Raw genomic sequence first — 23,554 nt, forward strand, 5'->3', positions numbered from 1 at the left:
ATATCTTCCATGCCTTTTTCGAGCCCGGCTAGAACCTTGAGAATTGTCATTCTGAACTCTAGATCTGACATATTACCGATGTCTGTATTGATTAGGTCCCTAGCCTTCGGTACTGCCTCTTGTTCTTTTTTTTGCGTTGAATTTTTACGTCTTGTCATTTTGGCCAGATAAGAGTAAATGAAGGGGCAAGTAAAATACTAAAAGGGTGGCAACAATCCCAGAAAAATATGCTTTAACTAAATTAGAAGAGATCCAAAATCGTGAGTGGAGAGAAAGGGGATAAAAAGAGGTTCAAAAAGAAAGAAAGAAAAAAAAAAGAAAAGAAAAAAATTTTTTTTTTAAAAAAAGAAAACACCTGAGAAAAATGTAAAAAAGAAAATATATATATATTAGATAAACTAGTAAAAAATCGTTAAAAAAGAAAAAGGTAACAGTTAAAAAAAAATTTTTTTACCCGAAGGCGAGAAGAAAAAGAAAAAAAAAAAATGAAAAAGAAAAAATTAAATTAACTGCAAGACTAAAAAAAAATCACAGGAAAAAAGCCATGAGTTCCGTGCTTGGCTTTCTCCTCCTCTGGAATTCTGCTGCTCTCCTTGGTATTGAAACCGCACTCCTTGGTAGGTGAACTTGGTCTCGGCTGGATTTCTTGTTGATCTTCTGGGGGAGGGGCCTGTTGTAGTGATTCTCACGTGTCTTTGCCCCAGGTGGAATTACACCGCCCTTACCCGGGGCCGGGGTGAGTAATCCGCTTGGGTTCGCTTTCAGGAGCTTTTGTTCCCTGAGCGCTTTCCGTAGAGTTCCGGAGGGCGGGAATACAAATGGCGGCCTCCTGTTCTCCGGCCCGGAGGAGCCGAGAGCCCAGGGCCCCACTCCTCAGTGCGCCCTCAGAGAACAGCGCCCAGTTATTCCCGTCTGCCTGACCTCCGGCCGCTCTCCGAGCTCACCGAGCCTGCGATCGGTTCAAGGTAACATCGAGCTGTGAGCTTACTGTCGGCTCTGTTTCTGTAGCCGGCTTTCCCGTTCCAATACCCGCAAGCTCTGCGACACTCAGACACCCCCGATCCTTCTGTGACCCTGCGGGACCTGAGGCCACGCTGACCCCGTGTGGGCTTCGCCCCGGTTTAGCCTCTGGAGCGATGTCCCTCAGCGGAACAGACTTTTAAAAGTCCTGATTTCGTGCGCGGTTGCTCCGCTGCTTGCCGGGAGCCGGCCCCTCCCCCCGGGGTCTATCTTCCCGTCGCTTTGGATTCACTTCTCCGCCGGTCCTACCTTTCAGAAAGCGGTTGTTTTTCTGTTTCCAGAATTGCTGTTCTTCTTCTCTTCGGTCTGCCGATGGATTTTCAGGTGTTTGTAATCTTTAGATAAGCTATCTAGCTGATCTCCGGCTAGCTGAAGCAGTCTCAGCTTGCTACTTCTCCGCCATCTTGACTCCTCCCCCCCATGGCTTTTATTTTTAACTAGAAGTAAAACTTTTCAAACCTTTTTCAGAGAACAAGATATGTTCTCCAAATTTCTTCTTTCTCAACATTTCCTATACTCTAGGCTCATTCTATATTTTAAAGGGTTAAAGTAAAAGTTTTAAGGCAACGTTCTAAACCCCATATACCTTTCCATTCTTATTTACAAATAAGAATGTTCCTATGTTCACAGGGGCTGTCCTAATTCTTCCAGATTCAAATCCGGTACTCTCCTGTTTTCATCTCTTTCACCATTAACATTCTCACTCTCTTACCTACTAGCCAAGAATTAGTTACCAAAATAACCATCCATTTTAGTACCTCTTATTACCGGTCTTCCCTAGGGCTACATGGCCTCAAACCTGGATTACTGTAGCAGTCTTCTAAATGTTCTCCTTGATGCCATTCACTCCTTATCTTGACAATCTACTCCCATCATACTTTTTTTTTTTTTATTTTTCCCATACTTCATTACTGGATTTAAATGTACAATCTGTTTTCTAATGATATTTACAAGTTCTTGTTTTCTGGCTTTTGAAACTTTGCATGGTCTTTGTCAACACTGATTAGACCTAATGCTGGGACAGATATTTATTGAGCAGTTACTATGTGTTACCTGTGTTACATGCAAGCAGTAGATACACATCAATGAACAAGGCAAAGATGATTCTTAATGTACCACCCTCTTTAGTCTATATTTTTCTTCTTCCTCTACAAAGTAAAACTACCTTTTATTCTCCAATGAACAAAGTCTGCTAACTTATGAAGTTTGGAAAATAGTATGATTCGTACATACACTAGCCATCCTGTTTCATAGATCTTTATTCTTCTTCTTGCATAATAAAAGGGAGGGTATTTTGGAGGGGGGAAAAAAACTAATCATTAATCTACCCTACCCACTTCTGTTGCTTCTGGTTTAAGATTAGTGTCTTCCATATCACTGGAAACATATCCAGGAATTTCATTATTATTATTTGTATATTAAACTATGTAGCTAAATGGTAATTTTACTACATTCTATTCCCATCAACTCCTGGGCCAGTGTGAGTGGAGGGAAGAATTGAGGTGACAAAAGCTGTTGTAGTAAGATGTGCTAGATATAACTTTTCTTCTCTCTTTTATTTATTTACCCATAAAGAAAACTAATCAGTTTTTTCTGACTTTAAGTACAGAGAATTAAGGACATAGTTTATGATCATATCCTAGTTACTATTTCTCTGCTTAATTTACTGAGAAAATTTAATTATCATGTTAATAAACAAATTGTCTTTTTTTAAAAAAAGATTATTTATTTATCAGAAAGAGAGCACAAGCAGGCAAAGTGGCAGGCAGAGATAGAGGGAGAAGCAGGCTCCCCGCTAAGCAAGGAGTCCCTTCTAGGACTCAATCCCAGGACCCTGGGAACATGACCCGAGTCCCGAGTCCAAGGCAGCCTCTTAACTGACTGAGCCACCCAAGTGCCCCCAAAATTGTCTTTAAATATATGAACTCTTACTACAGATATAAAATTAATACTTGAAAAAGTTAATAATGGAATACTACTTAGTAGCTAAAAGGAAGAAACCACTAACACATGTACCAATGTAGATGATCTCAATTTATTATGCTGTAAGAAAGAATCCATGCAAAAAAAAGATGACATACTGTATGATTCATTTTCTAAAATTATAGAAAATGCTAACTAATTCTATAGTGAGACAAAGCAGATCAGTAGTTGTCTGGGACAGTTGTGGAGGAGGAATGGATTACAAATGAAGGTATCTTTTGCTGGTAATAAAAACATCTGATATCTCAATTATAGCTGTGGTTTCCCATGTACATACATATGTCAAAACTCCTCAAATTATACAACTTAAATATATACTGTTAATTACATATATGAAATTATATATAAATATATAGATATAGATATATACAGTATACTTCAAGAAAGAATAAAAATGTAAATATTGGAGAGAGATACCAAGATCATATTTATATATGATACAGATTTTTTTCCCCCAAAAGGTACTAATTTCAGTAAAATAAAAGTATGGAACTATTTTAGAAAGGTAGATTGACCTACCTCTGGAAGTATTCAAAATAAAATAAGCAGGCTTCTGATTGAAAGATCATCTGGCTAATAGAACTGGTTGATCATGTGTTCCAGTTCCTCTTTAAAATGTCTATAAAGTACATTTAAAAACAAAAAAAGAATAGTCACAGGTATGCAGTCAGTTAGGATTTATAGCATAATGGCAGAATCTGAAAGGATTCTCTAAATCCCTAAAGCAGAAAGAATTGGATTGAATTTGGTTTTTATTTTCTGGAAGTAAAGAATTTTCAGCCTTTTGCACTATGTTTGATAGACTCTGAGAACCACTGTCTTTTAATTGATGCAGTTAGACACTTGTAATTCAAAGGGAATACTGGTATAGTTGGACTACTATTAACCATATTTGTCACTGTTTTCTATTTGTTGTTCTTGTTCTTTGTTTTTATTTTTGTCTTCAGTCTTTTTTTGTTTTTGTTTTTAATTAAGCATTTTGTGTGATTATATTTCTCTACTTTTTTAGAGTATTGATTAAGCTACTTTTTAAATTCTTTTATTTATTTAATGTTTTTAATGAAAAGGACTGATATAGGGATTGACCTCACAACCCTGATATCATGATCTGAGCTGAAATCAAGAATCAGTGGTTCAATGGACTGAGCCACCCAGGAGCTCCATACTGATTATACTTCTTTCTTTACCTTTTTTAGTGGTTGCTCTACAATTTTTCTAATGGAAATATATGCAAAAGCCTGTGAGATAAATAAAATACATAAGATTTTTTTCTCAAAAAATAACTATTTAATATAAAGTTTTCTGAAAAGATTTGTAAGCATAATAATAATAATAATAATAATAATAGCCTATTTATTTGCTAGTGATGCCTATTATATCCAAGTATTGAGCTAGTACTCACTTTGTAGAGATTATCTTGTTAAATTTCCTACACCAATTCCATTAGATAGATGCTATTAGTTTATAGATGAGAAAGTGAGGTACAGAGAAAATAAGTGAATTGTCAAGAGTTAAGCTGCTGATCCAGAATTCAAAGTTAAGAAAATCTAACTCCAGATTTGACTTTAAAGGATTTTACATTATTCACCTTTATTAAGTAAGTGCATCACACTTACAGGACAGACAAATTAAAGAGACAGACATCTTACATTCACTCAATTCCTATGTCTTCATGAGAACAATCGTGTGAGTACTCAAAAGTAATTTCTATTTTTCAGCAAGTGAGAATGTTATCAGGTTTAGAGGTTTTGCTGATGTATGTATTATATACAAATGAAACATTTTGTTAAGACTTAGACATGTTAGGGGCACCTGGGTGGCTCAGTAGGTTAAAGCCTCTGCCTTCCGCTCAGGTCATGATCCCAGGGTCCAGGGATAGAGCCCCACATCGGGCTCTCTGCTCAACAGGGAGCCTGCTTCCTCCTCTCTCTCTGCCTGCTTCTCTGCCCACTTGTGATCTCTGTCTATCAAATAAATAAATAAAATCTAAAAAAAAAAAAATAATAAAATGTTAAAATAAAGAAAATTAAAAAAAAAAAAGACTTAGACATGTTAGAAGTATTTTGGAGCATCAAATAATCATGCCTAATTGAATTTAAAAACTTTTTAGTAGGTTATGAGCTATGGTTATTTTTGGGTTGACCAATTTAAGATCCTTTCACAATTTGGAACCCAAGAGACTGATTAACACTAGCTGAAAACTAGAAGCATCTGTAGAGAAAGTCTTTCACTCATTGTTTTATTGTTATTTTTTCTAGTAGACTCACAAAGTTATATTAAACATAACTAATATTTATGTACAAATACAAGAAAGCAGAATTTGATTTTATGTAATATAAGAGTGTACAATGTTAACTAGAAATGTTTGTTTTAGATGAACTATTGTATGGAAAATAAGCATGTTTTAAATGGGAGTCTGATAAGCATCTTAGCAAAATATTTAAATTACAGTAACTGATTTTGACATCTTCAGTAAATGCCAAGAAACATAGCTTTTACAGCAAGTTCATGGAAATGTTCAGATAAAATATTCATGAATTCTCTACTAAAAGAAAAGCCTCTTATGGTTTTGTTTGACAGAAGATGACCTTTGCTTCAATAAGTTCCAATCTTTGCTGTAACTTAGTGTTTAGATGCTCTGCTTAGATGAATAAAACATAGCATTTTGTTCTTTGTGTTTTCTAGTATATGTGATAATTAATAGAAAGGGAGACTTTGAAGTTTTAAAATGAAGTAAATGGGTTAAAAAAAAAAAAGGCATTAAGAAATCTTTGAAGATCAATTTCCCAGCAGGAAATTTGTCAAAGCAATTAGGATCCACCCTGACTTGGGCAAGCACAGTAGTGCTCAATTGATGTGCTCTTTCAAATAACTAAAGCATTTTTAACTTTAGTGATCTGTGCTAGTCATACAGTCAACCACCTGATGGTTTGTACAAAGATGGATCAACAACTGAGTTATGTACCAAACAAACAAACAAACAAAAAAACCCAACCTTTATGAGGATTAAATCAGTCAAATATACTGTAGTTTTTATTATCATGAAAGGAAAACGAACAGGAAAACATGAATTGGATCATTTTCAACAAGATGTCCTATAGATTCAATCTAGTTTCAATTTTAGTATTTGTGCTTCTAGCTTTAGTTTTTGTATTCCTTGACTAGATAGACAGTATTGTTTTCTACTGATACATATGCAGAAACTAGCAGCAGTTAAGGTACACAAGAAGTCACCTACTCACGTCCTAAAGATTTAAAAGTTTGCTAAAATAGCCATCTGTTCCACCACACCCTTTTAGGAAATAAGGTATCATCTGATTCAAAGGGAAGCACCACATTAATTTCTGTGGTCATAGGACACTGTTGATGCATTTTTTAAAAGATTTATTTATTTGTTTTAGAGAGAGATAATGCGCATGTGAGCAAGGGGAGGGGGCAAGGGAGAGGGAGAGAAGCAGACTCCCTCCTGAGAGGGGAGCTGGACAAGGGAACCTGAGATCATGAACTGAGCGAAACTAAGAGTTAGTCCCTTAACCAAATGAGCCACCCGGGCACCACACCAGTATTGCATTTAATTACTAATTTACTTAATGGCCAGACCCAGACGTAGGAGTTTATTTCCTGGTATTAAAACATTAATTAGGACCTCAATATATAGATGTAGGGAATAAAGTGTGGACTCATTAGCATTTTTATGATGATCTCTCTGTATAAAGGATGTGAAAATTTGATTTTAATAAAGATGTTGACATGACATGTCTCTGGATGAGAAGTAATGTGTCTCTGTTGTGGAAATCATATTTATCTTATGCCAAAAATCTCTGATATGTACTGGACACATCCAGAAACATTGGAAGAAGGATATTACCCATATTTGGTTAATATGTACTTGCAGAACTAAAATAAGTAAAATGCCAAATTCATATTATTGAAATCATTCACTGAAAAAAAAAAAAAAAATGCCCGGAAAATAGGATTCTAGCATACTGTCATTATTTTTAACCTGGTGTTTCCAGTTCATGAAGTACCAATGGGGAACATGAAATTTATGTATGTTCATAGATAGCAATCAGTATGATCTTGGAAAATTCCAAGAAGATATATTAGTTTGGATAAATGTTTAAATTTCCAGGACTTATCTTCTAAATGTGATTCTATACAAAATTAGTCCTTGACATGCTTTTCAAAAATCTTTTCCTTGGTCAGTTGAATTAAGGAAAGGTGCATACAATATGACCCTCACTGCTTACAAAACAGAATAACACATTAAAATCTCTGACAATATCTTTAATAAGGGATTTTTTTAAATTTAATGTTCCCCCAAAATGTACTTAATTACAAAATCCTTTCACTGTGCAACAATTTATTAAAATCTTAAACATAAAATTTTCAGGAAAAAGATTTCCAAAGTAACACTTACCAAAGACATTCAAATTTAATAAATATCCTTTGGAAGATATTTGCCAAAACTCTTTCATACATGAAGAAACAAGTTGTTTCCCTCATGGCTTTTCAGCATGTGGGATATGTAAGGTTTTCCTAGATTTGTGATATTAACTATTACAAAATATTTTATAGGATTTATTAATGAAATTGCTTCTTTGTTTTGTCTACAACAATAATAATAGACAATTTTGAGTTCTTACAATATGTCAAGAATTATTTTAAATGCTTCGAATGAAATAACATATGTAATCCTTACAGCAACCCTCAGTGATGGATATTATTATTTCCAATTATTAGAAGAAAGAAATGAGGAAGCAGAGTGGTTAAGTAAATTAATCAGTCACATAACTAGTGAGTAGCAGAATGGAGATTCAAAGTTATGCAGTCTGGCCCCAAAGCCCATGTGTTTGATCAGAGCACTGTGCTAGGACTTAAAATGAGAGCCTCTCTTAAGGCTCTCCTGATAGTCCCTCTATCCCTATTCATTTGTAGCGTTAGCTTTCTCAGTGAAGAGGGTATCTCAGTGAAGAAGAAACCCAGTTTCGCTTCAGAAGCTTAAGGCACTTTATAATCTTTCTGACACTTGCCAGCAATAGGGCAGTAATCAATACAAATTCTTGAGCCATAGCCAACAGAATAAATTTTTCCAAAGTTAAGCTAACTTTGTTTCCAAAAGTAGTGTTGTTGCATTCTGATATTTTATGAACATGGTGCCAGTGAAAGTTTTTCATTTTAGATAATATGAAATAAGAGAAGTATCACACTATCTCCTCTTTTTTTTTTGATATTTACAGTAACTTTATTTAATCTAGCATATTCCAAATTTATTTGAAGATAAATGAGATACCTTCTTTGTGGCACATCTATTAACATCTTGAAGAGCAGTGTTACAACCACCCTAAGTTTGATAAACTGAGTTATGACCAGTAATATGCTAGTGTTTAAAAACTGGCTCTCCAGAGCAAGAAGGAAGAAAGGGAGGAATGGAGGGAAGTAGGGAGGGAAGGTAGAGGGAGAAAGAAAGGAAGGACGAAGGGAAGGAAGAAGGGACGGAAGGAGAGAAAAGAAGGAGGGAAGGAAGAAAGGAACTAATTTATCGTGTTTGAAGTGTTTGAATGTTGAATAATGAAAAGATGAGTACAGTAGGTTCTGGCAAGCAGATGAGAGCTGGTTCTAGCATACCATATGTTTCTCAATCTTCTCAAAATTTGGCATTATGTCTGACATCATCATAAAAATTGACATCTCTTGGTGTGGAGGCAATTACACGTAAGAAGCCAAGAGGGATTTTTAAGGTTTTTAACTAAGGGGCTTATTTGAATGATTTTGTGTGGACTCAATACAGGAATGTAAAAAATTACATTTGAACTAACTCTTTACCAATATACTTGTGAAGCCATAGACTTTCTTCCAAAATTCCTACTTTAGATGCATATATAGATTACATATATACTAATAATTCTACATATACCTATTTAAATATACTCCCACCCCAAAAAGGTATTATAAAAGAGACATAATACATAACTAAGCAGGAAAACTCTAAAGGGACTAACCATAAAAAAATGAAGTGAGAAATTTAGACCCAAGTTTATCTTAAGAATCCACTGACTATAGATCTTTGCTCTCTGAACTGTGTGCCCTGTGGAGTTCCCTCTAATTCCTTGCAAATTTCCCTTTATCTAAACTTACTTTATGCATTACTATGAAGTTGCATGTTGATATGTATAAGCATTTCAGTCAGGCTCTCATGAAACTTTTAAGCCAAAAATACCATCCACAATTATACTGCTATCTTTGAGGGCCATGCCCATTGCATTGAAACTCTCAGGGAGGATCATCTTTTTCTCTACCCTCTTTTGTTTATTGTTTGGGGACCAGAACATCAAATTGACAAAAGGCAGATTACCAAGAGAAAAGACAGATTTTAGTCATGCACACACATAGGAATTCTCAGAAAAACTTGTCTCAGGGAGGAGATTAGAATTTGAGACTTCCAACACATCTTGAAGGTAAGGGAAGCGAAATAAAGGTACTTATGGGAAAACACATGATTTTTTGAAAAGATAAATGGGATCTCAGAATACATGAGAGATAGGATAGTTGTGTGAAAATGTCTTTAGGTGATGTCTTATTTTGGTGTTAACTTCTTCTCTCTGGTGATTCTGGTGGTCTTATAAATGTGACACCTGAAACCAGAAAACTCCTAGAAGAGACATAGGCAATAATTTTTTTGACATCAGCCATAGCAATATTTTCTAGATATATCTCCTCAGGCAAGGGAAACAAAACCAAAATTAAACTATTGGGACTACACCAAAATAAAAGTCTTTGCACAACAAATAAAACCATCAACAAAACAAAAATGCAACCTATGGAATGGGAGAAGATATTTACAAATGATAAATCTTATAAAGGACTGACTTCCAAATATATAAAGACCTTATGCAACTCAACACACACACACACACACACACAAAAGTGAAAAAAAAAAAAAAAACTGTCCTGCTAAAAAAGATCCGAATAGATATATTTCTACAGACAGATGAAAAGATGCTCAACATCACTCATCAGCAGGAAAATGCAAATCAAAATCACAATGAGATATCACCTCACACCTGTCAGAATGGCTAAGATGAAAAACATGAGAAATAACAAGTGTTGGCAGAGATGTGGAGAAAAGGGAGCCCTTGTGCACAGTTGGTGGACATACATACATACTTGTGATAAAGTTTAATTTAAAGTTAGGCACTGTAAGACATTAATAGTGACAACAAAATAGAAGAGTTACAACAATATACTGTAATGAGAGTTATGTGAATGTTTGCTCTCTCTCAAAATATTTTATTGTACTGTTTACCCTTCCTGTGATGATGTGAGATGATAAAATGGCTATGTGACAAGATGAATAAAGTAAGGAGAATGAGATAGGTTTGTGACACAAGTTAGGCTACTACTGACCTTCTGACAATATGTCAGGAGGACCATTTGTTTCTGGACCACAGCTGACCACAGATAACTGAAGCCACAGAAAGTGAGACCATGGACAAGGGAGGACTAGTGTATAAAGTGTTGAGGGTAGAACAACAACCTAACATGTGGGGAGATAGTGACTGAAGTAAGGAAATTGGTCTGACCAAATTATTCTCAGGTTTTTCTAAAACACAGCTTCGGGCAAGGAAACATCATTGTGGGTATCTGGGAAAGACTGTCCAGTAGACAGGGGTCATTTAGTGGTTTTATGATAAGGGCCAATTTTTGCCTAATAGGCTACCTTGAGCAAAGATTTAGTTTCCCTAAGAAGCAGGCAAAATTATGCAACCAAAGCCTACAAATACAAAGGGAAAATTAAATTTAAAAAAGAAAAAAAAAAAAAAAACCTGCCCCTCAATTGAAATTGATTTCTAAGTCAAAGCAGAAGACAATGATAAAAATTACAATAAGTGACACAGTTCTGAAATTGTTAAGGACAATAGTTTACACATTCAGGGTGATTCTCAAAATACTTTAAAATATTGTGGTATAAGCATCAACCAGATAGAAGACTGTTGGCTGTAAACCATTGATACAGTGTGCCTGCTGAATGTCAGCATTTCAACAGCAGGTCTACCTCTTTTGTTATCTTATCATTTTGCCCACACTTAGCTAATAAAATTTAAATATTCAGAAATTACATGTTGCTGAATTTCAGTAGTTTTTAAAATTAATATTACATTTTATATATGTTTCATATATACTGCAACATCAATTGTAAGTTAGTCCTAAGATAGCAAACACTAGTTGGTTGCATAAGTTCACCTTGCAAATGTAGAGACTAAAAGAAATTGATTTTTATTGACATGCTTATTTCCTTATAAATAGAATTTAGAAAGAAAGATTATTTAGCATATCATATTACATTTCAAATGAAGTACAAAAAATGTGGCAAAGGTTTGCATTATTCATTATTAATAATAGTCATTTTTAGTTTACAAAATCTTTGTAATACTATTAACATCTCTGGTATATATAGAACAATGCCATTTGGCTTGTTAAGAAAGTTATCATAAGAAAAAAAAAAAACAAGGAGAAAAAGTATAAAATGCATTGAATGCCTTTGCAGGTACTGTGAGAAAGAAAGTGAAGTAGAAATTATGAGCTAGCAGCCAGTACAAGATACACAGCCTTTTCCTCCTCATGCAGTCAGTGATTTGTAAACAACAATTACTAACTAGAGGAAATGAGAGGAAAACACAAAGCTCAGCCAGGTGTTATTTTACGTCAGTGATTTACTCTGCTATTTGATCAATGATGAGAACAAAATCACCCATATCCTTAGGAAGCCATGAATGTTTCAAAGCAGCTGTGGGAGCACCTGGCTACTTGTCCTACACAAAGACTGCCTCCATCAAAGAAGAATCAAGATTTATTCCTCTTGGCTTCAACCAGAAACAATGCCAATGAATCTGCTGTTGCATTGCATTATTTCTTTAATGAGAGAACAAAAGCAGTTTTACTGTTCCATTTCTGGTGACTTGGCAGGAACACAACTGCATCCTCCTGAATCAGTTGCGACAGGATCTTTCAACATTCCCTCAAGAGGCCAGCAGTATGTGTACTTTCCCCCTTTTTATAGCTTCTGGACACACACACACACACACACACACACACGACTCTCACTTTCAAAAAGTAAGAGAAAAAAGAAATCCCCAAACGCAGCTTTTTAAATATTTTACATCTATATTTTATAGAAAACATAGAATCTTAGGATTATAACCTACAAAATCTATGGAATCCAGCAGAATTTTACCAATCAAGATGTGTTAAACTGTGACTAGAGCACTCTGTGAGAGCACAGTGTATGGGGTGGAGCAGGATATGGGGATGAGGAAGATGCCTTTAGAATTAGTGAAAAAGCTATTGATCTTGGGAGTACTCTTAATCAATAATCAAATAACTCAGAATATTTTGGTTTGGCTTTAATTTCTCAATTTAAGTACTTTTTTTCAAATAAAACAGCTAAATAATGGAAAATATCAAAAATTCAAGAAACGAATCCAAGATAGATCTTAATATTATATAATTAAATTAGAGTATATCCATTTTGGTCAACACCATATGTTCAAACTCCTATCACTTTGCAACTTTACTTCTTTTCTGGTAATATTATATGTTATTATATATTACTCTTACATTAATGTACTCATAAAATTATTGTCATATGCATGTAATATATGAATCAGTTAGACAGTGTTCCTATGGTACCATTGGGGATTTATAAAACAAAAACGCAGAAGACAGGACAATTGTCTGATAAACCTTGAAACAAGATTTAAACAAGTTTTGAATGGAAGATAGTCACATAAAAGGTACCTAATGTGTTTGTGTGGCACCATTCTAGGTCTATGGGATATTCAGATCCTGAATGCCACAATCACTGAGGTACAGTCCATAGTACCAGACTTAGTCTACAGTCTGCTCCTTATATTTTACATAATTGTGAGTTGCTTCCTGTTTTAACCTATGTCCTTACTTCTAAAATAATTTATTTATTTATTTATTTATTTATTTATTTATTTATTTATTTGAGACCGAGAAAGAGAGCACAAGCAGGGGCAGGGGCAGAGGGAGAGGGAGAAGCAGACTCCCCACGGAGCAGGGAGCCTGACATGGGGCTTGATCCCAAGACCCCTGGATCATGACCTGAGCTCAAGGCAGACGTTTAACAGACTGAGCCACCCAGATGCCCCTGTCCTCACTTTTAACATGAGATTAACTGTACCTATAAAATCACAATATGTATTAGGTGATATATGTGATAGAGCATGGGAAGTGAAGTATAATGTAAAAGTGAAAGTGAAGTGAAAGTGAAGTACAATATATTATTATATATTCTATAAAGAGGAATATCAAGAACTTAAGATAAAGGTAGTCAATGAGGAATAGAAAATAAATCTTTTAGGACACAGACATCAAAATCAATTCTATCTGAAGTGATTAAAAAAGTCTTAAGCTAGTCCATAGTTCTATCTTAAGGGGAAAAAAGGTAATTGCTACAATTTTATCTTATCTTATGAACAGTTCCTTAAATGTGAATCTTTCTTCTCAAATTCCCAAGGTTATCCATGAGTTGTTTCACAGCCCCAAAATGGGACTGAAATTTTCATGTCTGTTTATGCACCTTATGTGTCCAACAGCACAGAATATGATTTTTTTCCCTTTTTTGAGGCATCCAATAAGCAAATCTATAACATTTTTAAAACTAATTTTCATAAAGCTTCTTAGTTTAAAATACTTTGGAAGCCAATGTTCTTTCAACTACTTCCTCTCCAATTTTGTATCATCATAAATTCAAGGATGACAAAAATATAGGGAACAACTAAAATTTGATGACTCTTCCATAAACTACATGTATTACTTTATATCATAGCTTATAAATCTATTCATATTTGGGTTTAACTTTTTGAAATTTATTAACATTTGAATTATATATTTTTTAAAAATTTTATTTGAGAGAGAGAGAGAACATGATTGGCAGGAGGGCAGACTGAGAGAAAAGAAGACTCCCCTTGAGCAGGGAGTCCCCCTTGGGGTTGGATCCCAGAACCCTGGGATCATGACCTGAATCGAAGGCAGATAGATGCTCAACTGACTGAGACACACAGGCACCCCAACTTTTGAATTATATTTTTGAAAATAATTTCAGATTATCACATTAGCTATCACTAAGATTAAGTAGGTTTTTGAAATAAAATCATATTCCTTTTCAAGTACTTTCAAAAGTTATGGATAATATAATTTGTTAATGTAATTTAGAAATCAGTAACTATTGGTCAGTTGTTAGATTTGTTTCTGCTTTTCTCTTATATCTAATTTTTCTAGACTAACATGAAAAGCCACTATTGATAGCTTGATATGATTTCATTTAAAAATCTATAATATGCATATGTACAGATATTATGCTTATATATGCATATATATTCATTATATTTTTAATAGCCCAAGGTTCAGTTCTATTCAGAGCAAAGGGAAAAAAAAGCTTTTGATCTAGAAGAAAGTCAGCCATAGGTTTGGAATCTGTACTCAAACTATGCATGCAATGGAAACAGTATTCTGCTAATATAATTGATTTGCCACTGCATTTATCTACTGTTTGTCTAAAGTTAACAGTTTTAAACAGAACAGTTCAACTAGTATTTAGAAGAGTCTTTCTAGTATTAGTGTCTGGCACAGCATTCTGCTTCTCTTTGCCTACCTAGACTTCCTCTTCTTCAATATAGTTAATTTTGATATTGAACGTCTTGCAGATCTCCTCATTTGTTTTCCTCTTGATCATATTGGTAACAGTGTTACATGTAACATCAAAAAAACCCTTCGATGTCTAAGTATTTTGCAGCTAGAATAAGTTCAAAAAATCCCCTTGGTTAACTTCCAAAAATTCTTAGTCTCAAACAGGGATATCAACCATTTGCTTTTCTTTGTTCTCAACATCAGGCTCAGAATGAGGGTCATCTTTGTGGCAGATGCACCACTATTTTTTTTTTTTTTTAATATTGCTGATCTAATGGCAGGGAAACCAGGTCATCATTTCTTCATTCCCAAATCTTCCAACATGGTCTTGATAGTTATATAATTTAGTTATATAGTAGTTACACAGTTTAGTTATACAATTTGGAGGTATCTGCTACTTAGAATTATTTTTTGAATCATAGCATGCATGTTGATTTACAACTTATTTTTGTCACTTTAAATATTGAACTTATTTTCCCATGCTCTTAGATCTGTCATTTTTAAAACAGCTCCATTAAAATGTATTGTACAGAGTTTTTTCAAGTGTCCAAACTTTTTGTTTTTAAATGTAGCAATAAAACCTGTAGAGCTCTATCAATTTATTAAAGATTTATGTTTTACAAGTTTTAGTACTTTTTGTGCTTCTTTTCCACAATATTAGTTAAAGTTATTTTAGTTGTTTAAGTTGTTTTAGTTGTTTATGAATAAATGACTCTCCTGGTCACTTCCCCCCACCTTTTTGGGGGGATTGGTATTTAAGTGGGGTAATTTTTTCCTCCATATCTGGAACATGATATAAACTTTTTAAAAAAGATTTCTATTTATTTATTTATTTATTTAAGAGAAAGAGAGGAGAGGGTCAGAAAAAAAAGAATCTCAGGCAGCTTCTGCTGATTGTGGAGCCTAATCGTAGGGCTTAATCTCCGGACTCTGAGACTATGACTGGACCCAAATTAAGAGCTGGCCACTCAACACTGTAAGTCACCCAGGTGCCCCATGATACAAACTGTTTGATGAATCATCTGAGGCTCAGAAGTTACAAACCATATTCAAATATAACTATAATATTATATTTTAAATCTATTTATATAATTTTCATATATAGTATATATAATTGTACAGTTCAAATAATAGTACTTTTGGCTAGAAAAATCACTAGAAACCAGGATTCCTGATTTTAATATAATAAAATTTTTATGAATAAAGCAATTGTTTGAAGTTGAACTGAAAAGGGACACATTCCAGAATCTTCTCTATGGTCAGGCCAACTTTCTGAGATTCTGATGAATAGCATATACTAAATGCCTAGAAAATATGGGTACAACACATATATCTTTTTAGTGAAAATTGACAGGTAATGATAAGTTCGACAGAATCTCAGACTGGTCTAATTTGGATTTTTTTTTTTCTTTATAGCTCAAAGAAACTACATTCTATAGCATCTGTCATATAAACTATCTCTCAAACATCTCTGGAATGATATAATAGTCAGTAGAGGTATATGATATAAATTACGCTAAATAGCAGCCTAAAAACGTGCTTAACAGTGAGCATATTAAATCAGCCAGTCATAAAACTAATAAAACAGAAATTTAAAAGGCACAGATAATGCTGAAAAGAACTTTAAAGATAATGTTTTAGGTCTTCCTCTTCCAGGGCTGTACCACTTTGAATTATTATTAATCAAGTGATTTTTCACTGTGGCTCCACAGGTAATGGGAGTTTACAGTGCAAATATTCCCACAATGTTTACTTATCTTGTCAAGCTCCCTACAAGCATCACATTGACATGGTAGGAAGAAGTAGAGTGAGCAAGCTTAGTGTTACATGATGTTAGTATTTCTTTGGGAAAGACTTGAAATTCAAAGCTAAGGGCCTTTGAAAATATAGAACAACCTTTACTTTGAGGAAAAACTGGAAAAAAAATTAGACCTATGTCACCAATAACTTAAGGTGGTATAATCAGAAAGAGGAGCTCCTCTCTCTTTTTAAATAAGAAAAGCAGAGAAGTGAGAAACCTGACAAATTGTAAGTTAAGTAAAGAAAATCTTTAGAACCAGAGTATCCAATTTTTTTTCAAAATGTTTTTTAAAAAACAAACATATCGAATACTTTTTTAGAGTAGTAAATACATCAAATGAATTAGGTAGTTAAATTGATAAGTGTCTTTTTTTTTTTTAAAGATTTTACTTATTTATTTGACAGACGGAGATCACAAGTAGGCAGAGAGGCAGGCAGAGAGAGAGGGAAGCAGGTTCTTTGTTGAGCAGAGAGCCCGATGAGGGGCTCGATCCCAGGACCCTGAGATCATGACCTGAGCTGAAGGCAGAGGCTTAACCCACTGAGCCACCCAGGCGCCCCGATAGGTGTCTTTTTATCAGTTTAAGAAACTTTTTTTTCCTTAGGAACTTGTTTTTTAAAACCCACCTACTATGGTCCCTACAGAACCATGAATGCATCCCAAATTAAGGTCTTTAAAGTAAATCAGTTGAATCATTGTGAGAGGCCTATTGTTATTTGAACAAATTACCACAAATTTACTGTCTCAAGAACAGATATTTATTATCTTACAACTCTGGGTATCAGAAGTCCAAAATGAGTCTGACAGGGATAAAACAAATGCATCAGGAAGGGCTGGTTCCTTCTGGCAGCTCCAGGGAGAGTTTGTGCCTTTGCTCTCCTTGTTTCTGTGGGTTGCCTGTATTCTTTGGCTCACCACAGCCTGCTTCTCTATAGACAAGGTACCTCCTGCCTCTTTCTTATGATTATATCCAGCCCACCTGGAATATTCAGGATTGCCTTTCTATCTCAAAATCCTTAGCTTGATCAAAACCGCCGAGTCTCTTTTACCAGAGAGGAGCATTCACAGGTTGGGGATTCAATGTGAACATATTTGTGAGCCATTATTCATTCTATGACAGCTGTCATATGGCTTAGCATACCACAGTGTTATTTCTAGGTATAGGAAAAAAGACAGAAATTATACAGAGAAAATAAAGCATCAGTTCTGCCTTAAGTATGACATGCATATTTCACTCATAACCACACTTCAACTACATGGGGAACGTAGGTAATATATATTACGATTAAACTCTGATTTCTGGGGGAACATCAAAAGAAGAACACATGAGGCAGATACTCATAGGATATATTATGGTATATAAAGCACCAAATTTCCAAACAAGATATAGAACAAAAATAGTTTGAAGTATGCTCTCAGGTTTCAAAAATTTCAATTCACATGATAAATATCACATTTACAGAATTTCACAAGTTGAATTACAGTATTGATTGTCGCATATCCCTTTCTTGAGGGTCTACAGAACGAAGCTCTCTTACCTGTTCTTGCTTTGCAACTATACCCATTGGTTCATTAGCAATGAAAAAGGGAAACTCAGAGTCTCAAGAGTCTGTTCTGATTTGCACTTTCTAGTGCATATTATTTATTATGTTATTGTTTTTTATTTACATTTCATTAAGTCATTGATTATATTTCCTATAACACATGCGCATGTGCACACACACACAAACATACACATCTCTCTGAAAAGAAACACAGGGAAGAAAAGAAAGGAAAAGAATTTTAAAAAGACAGTAAAAAAGCACTAAAAAAAGGAAATGTAGAAAGAAGAGAGGAAGGAAGGAAAGGGGAAAGAAAAGGGACGGGAAGAAGAGAAAAGAGAAAGGAGAGAAGAAGAGAGAAGAAGAGTTTGATAGATGAGCAAAAGTGTGCCTTAATGCTAAAGGTAAGAACCAGGACTGAGGTTGAAGTCCCAGGAAAAAAAACAAAGACTCCATGAAAGAATTTTTTAGCAATTTGAGATTTTCACAAAGAAACTGGTAGCCCTATGGAGTGGTGTACTCTCTACAGCAACTGTTGAAACAAAAAGTGGATAATCAATGAACAAGGATATGCTAAGAGATTCTCTGCATTGCTGAAAAGTGTATAAAATGACTTACAAGTTCTATCCTCATACTAAAGATTCTATTATTTAACATTCACTGTCAAGATTTTCATTGTCACAAACACATGTGCGTAGGACTGTGCTCTTGCTCTCTCTTTCACCTAACCACACACACAATTAAGTCTTAATTACGAGCAAAATAATTAAAGAGAATAATTTACTATTATTTCGGGTATTTCCACATAAGCGTTAGAAAATAACACTCATCCTAATGTGAATAAAAACTCCTTTGTTCACTAATTCCATTATGTATTTTTCTTATTCTGCCGTGTAGTTCTTGGTAAACTACTTGAGATTCAGAAAATGTAGTAATCAGAAAGGTTTGTATTAAAACATTTTCAAAAACATGGTAATCTATTCAATAATCATTTATTTTGAAGGTCAAAGCTAAGATTTTGAAAGCTTAAGAAAGGATGTATATCAGAAATACAATTCTACTGAAAACTATACTGAATACACAATTCTGTACTCCGGAAACATTTCTTGAGCCTTCAGGTCTCTCAGTCTCTGATCTGACAAACTCCAGAAGATCTTATTTCCCTATTAATTCCTTCTCTGACTTTTTAGAATCAGAAGTAAAAATCAATAGTTGCCCTCTATGTTCTAAAATTAGTTTTTCTCATGTGGAGGAATAAATGTGTTTTCCCCTTTAAGTCTGTTAGTACTACAGTATTGTCACAATATGCTAAATTCAGATGTTACATAAACTCAGGTTATTAATAAAACAGATTTATTAAATATATTCAGAACAAATTCTTGAGGCTTCATGTATTGAAGCTATATTTTAAAATAAAATTCCATATGGTGTTAGCCTTCTCAGAAAATAGAAAATACAGCATTTGTGATGTATATTGACCTATAAATTGTTTTCCAAATTCTCTGCTTTAACTCATTAATTGTTTAAAATGTGTGTCTGGTATATATTGTGTAGCTCTTTTCAAAAGCAATATATTAATACACAGTATGGCTCAGAAAATCCAAATTATGTAAAGCACTTTTCTCTGTAAAATAATTTAACAAAATCAAAAATGTGTGTATAAAGTGTGAGAACTCTACCAAGATAATATTGGAAACTTCAATATTAGAGGATTGATCTGATAAAGTATAAACATAGTGGAATATTTTATCCGTTAAGGTAATAATTATAAAAACAATATCAAAATATGGAATAGGATTTCAAATATATGGTTAACAAATAGAATTATCAAAAATTATGTATATTTTACAACTATGTAAAATATGGATATTTACATATGAAAGGGATGTCCAAAGTGAAAAGATTTTAGAGGTTATATAGTTGTTGGACCCTGAAGTCCATGTATAAGTGAAGGAACAATAACTAGATTAGCTAGAGAATGGTGTAGTTAGTAATACTTCCCAGGGTAGTTAGGGAATGGATTTTTTTTTATTTCTATTTTATAGAATAGTATAGTATAGGAGAGCACTCATAAAATCTGTACCTTTACAGATTTAGTAATTAGTAATTGAGCTATTAGTAATAGAAAAGACAGTACCTATGTGTTAATCAATAGTCATTCTAATATGCTGCCATGATTGAATTTATAATCAGTTTTGCAAGGATTATGCCACTTGACCTTGAATGATAAATAATTATGTGGCAAAATGTAGTATACTGGTAATATTGTTGCTTTATGACCTTGCACATTAAACTGAAATTTAAGCATAAGATTTTATATATGAAAAGGATATTTTCAAAAATTGTAATGAATTGATACATTTAAGGCAACTTGTAATTTGTATGAGTGACCTTAAAGTTTTAATTTTTCCATAAAACTCCATTTAATACATTATTATACTATAATTCAAAAACATTGATGCAATTTCCAACAGCAATAAACTTATTACTGGTAGTTTATTAGTAGTTAATATGAATCAATTTAAATAGTGAATTATTTGAGCATCTTTTATCTTTACCATGCTATCTATTTCCATTTGAGCTTATAAAACAAGCTCTTCTCTTTTTTACCAACTTCTGTAATTATCACTCATCCTTAGGAATATATTTTAGTGCAACAAAAATGCTTTCATTGAACAACTAGAAAGAGTATTAAATATAATTTCTAAAGTACTTATTTTCTTAGGAGAACCAAACTTGTCATTCTCATAAATGAAAGAAAAACTTTATCCTTACAATACAAAGTGAACACTTAGAAATAAAATACCAAACTTAATACCCAAGTCTTTCTTAGAAATTTAAAGCATATGCATTCTAATTGTAGAGAATTAGTTTTTTTCAAATTCTGTTCTCACCTGCAATTGGTTTATTTGAATAGATTTCTGGAAATGACTTGGGAATACATTATGAGTTCATAATGATAATTCTAATTCGAGTTTATCATTAATAGAGTTTTTATGTACCTCCATTGATTTGATATCTATATCCCTATTTCCCATAGAAAAAACAAACCCATCTAGTCCCCAATAACACCAAAATAATTACTCATTTGTTTTAACCCTAAACATACACACACAGATTCAGAATTACTATACTGATATTACCTACAACATCATTACTATAAACAGTTTAATAATTTTTATGGATTTTTTTAATCCTTAAAATTATCTCATTGGGATACATGCTAAGTTTCTATTTTTTAGAGTACTTTTAAGTAGTTAATCTTGGAGTCTTGCCTCAATACACAAGTTTCTTTTACTTTTATTTTCCTTTTTTTTTTTATTTTTGATACTTTTTTCAGTACTGATTTGCTTTCTAACCATTTAACTATTAAGGCAGATTCTGAGACTTCTATCTACCAACCTTATACTGTCCATCCTATTGCCTCCCACCCCTGAGGATATCCATTGTTATCACTTTTTCTATTCTTGGGATTATCCTTACACTGCTTTTTATACATTTTTCCCACCCTACTTTTTCATTTAAAAATATATCCTGAAAAAAAACTCCATTATAGTATTTATAGATAGCCATAATTCTCTGGTGGATGTAGCATAGTTTTTCAACCAGTCCCTTTCTGATGGACAGTTAAATTGTTTCCAATCTTTACAAATAAATCTCAATGAGTAGTCTTGTAAATATGTCACTTTGTATTTGTTCAGTGTGTCTTTGGGATAGATTCCAAAAGCCCAAGTGTAAATGAACATATAATTTGCCTTAAATTGTTGAATTTCCTCTCATAAAAGTTGTACCATTTTGCATTCCCATTAACAATGTATTGAAGTGCTTTTCCCCATAGCCTAGTCAGCAGAGCCTGCTGTCAAATATTTGGATTTTTGCCAATCTTATTGGTAAGAAATGGTATCTCAGTATATTTCATTTATATTTCTCTTTTTATGAATGAATTTTAACTTCTATATAAAAGCCTGTTTTTAAAAATTAGAATATTGAAAATGAGAAAAGAGTCTATGATATACATATTCTAGGAAAATTCTGGAAGTTTAATGCAAGATTAGGTTAGGATTGGGTTGTTAAAACAATGAAATATTGAGGGAAAGAAGACATGATTCTGAAAATAAACTTCAGAAGTTAAATGTTTCAATTTTATTCAGATGTCACAGAAATCATGCAAAAAATAATTCTCATGTTGATATGCAATAATTTATAGTTAAGAAGTTTGTGCTATAAACTTTCATAAATCACTAAGACTTCATGAAGTACTAAGTCTTGAGGAGAAAGAAAAGCCTATAAATGATCCTGTAATTGCAGTGTTTTTCTACAGCATACTTAGACTTGCTAAAATATAGGATCCAGATGTATTGTACTTCATGCAGTAGCCTAAAACCAAAGCCATTTTAAAGAAAAATGTCCTCCTCTAACAAAGACTAAGATGATGACTTCTGGCTCTCATTCTTGGACTATTTGAGTTTTTCCCATGTTCCCTAGTAGTGTTTCTAAATCTATTTAAATAGTTTATTTGGATTAAATAGAGTAGATCCTAAGGCTTTCTTATTAATCTGACATTAACATTGCTATCCTCTTCAACAAGAATTATATTTTCCTTGGAAGACAAAATAGTAAAGAAAAGATTATGGAGAATGATTCCTGCCAATTAATTCTTAGTTATTTTCTTTCCTTTCAGCACCTTCCCTGATAGGTGTGGTAAGGAAGGACTGGGCATCCCAAAATAGCATTGCCCTATCATGGCAAGCACCTGCTTTTTCCAATGGAGCCATTCTGGACTACGAGATCAAGTACTATGAGAAAGTAGGTCTTATTTGGAGCTTCCTAAAAAACTACATATACATATATATGTATATATGTATATATCAAGCATGTTGTTACATTATTTTACTTTAAAACCTGTTCTTTGACCTAACCTCATACCTACTATGTCTTTGAAAACTCTCTAATTTACTATTATGCTTATACTTTCTAAATTAATTCATTTTGTTTTGTATCAGAGTATAAAAGTAGACAAGATGTTCATTTCCATCATGACTTACTATAGGGATTTTTCCAATATAGCAAGAGTTAGTAACTCCTTCAGCTTTCTACAATTCACTTGGAAGACATGGTAAAATGGAATTGCTATAACCTCAAGAGAGAGTTTTTGTAGCCCATATTGTTTGCTGATGAGTTTAAAGTTACAGTTCACTATATTTGGAAAGGATGATTTAAGGGATAAATGGAAATAGCTGATGTATTAAAATTTTTCTTTACATTTAGGTCAGCTGTTTTTCTTTTTCTTTTTATTTTTTAAAGAAGCTAGCAAGATAAATCTGGTTAATAATTCAACTTAATCTTAAATTTCATTTTTGTCATTTAAAATTGTTCTCAGCTCTTTATTTTCCCAAATTATATACTTCCTTACCTTTGTTGTATCCACTTTTTTCTTTATGTTTTTTTTCCCCTGATTTCTCACTGTTATTGTGGCTATAGGCATTATAGTAGA

At 33.5% G+C, this 23,554-nt stretch overlaps 1 protein-coding gene across 2 annotated transcripts in view; it reads left to right on the forward strand.

Moving 5' to 3' along the window:
• LOC309844750 (ephrin type-A receptor 6) overlaps positions 1-23,554 on the forward strand; it is a 519,889-nt gene that overhangs the window by 170,395 nt on the left and 325,940 nt on the right. For both annotated transcript variants that reach the window (XM_082691954.1, XM_082691955.1), the window contains one exon: positions 22,742-22,866. In XM_082691954.1, coding sequence (XP_082548080.1) covers positions 22,742-22,866 — 125 coding nt within the window. The remainder of the gene's footprint in view (positions 1-22,741; positions 22,867-23,554) is intronic.

The sequence above is a fragment of the Mustela nivalis genome (genome assembly GCF_964662115.1).
Source record: "Mustela nivalis genome assembly, chromosome: 1".
Classification (NCBI taxonomy): Eukaryota; Metazoa; Chordata; class Mammalia; order Carnivora; family Mustelidae; genus Mustela; species Mustela nivalis.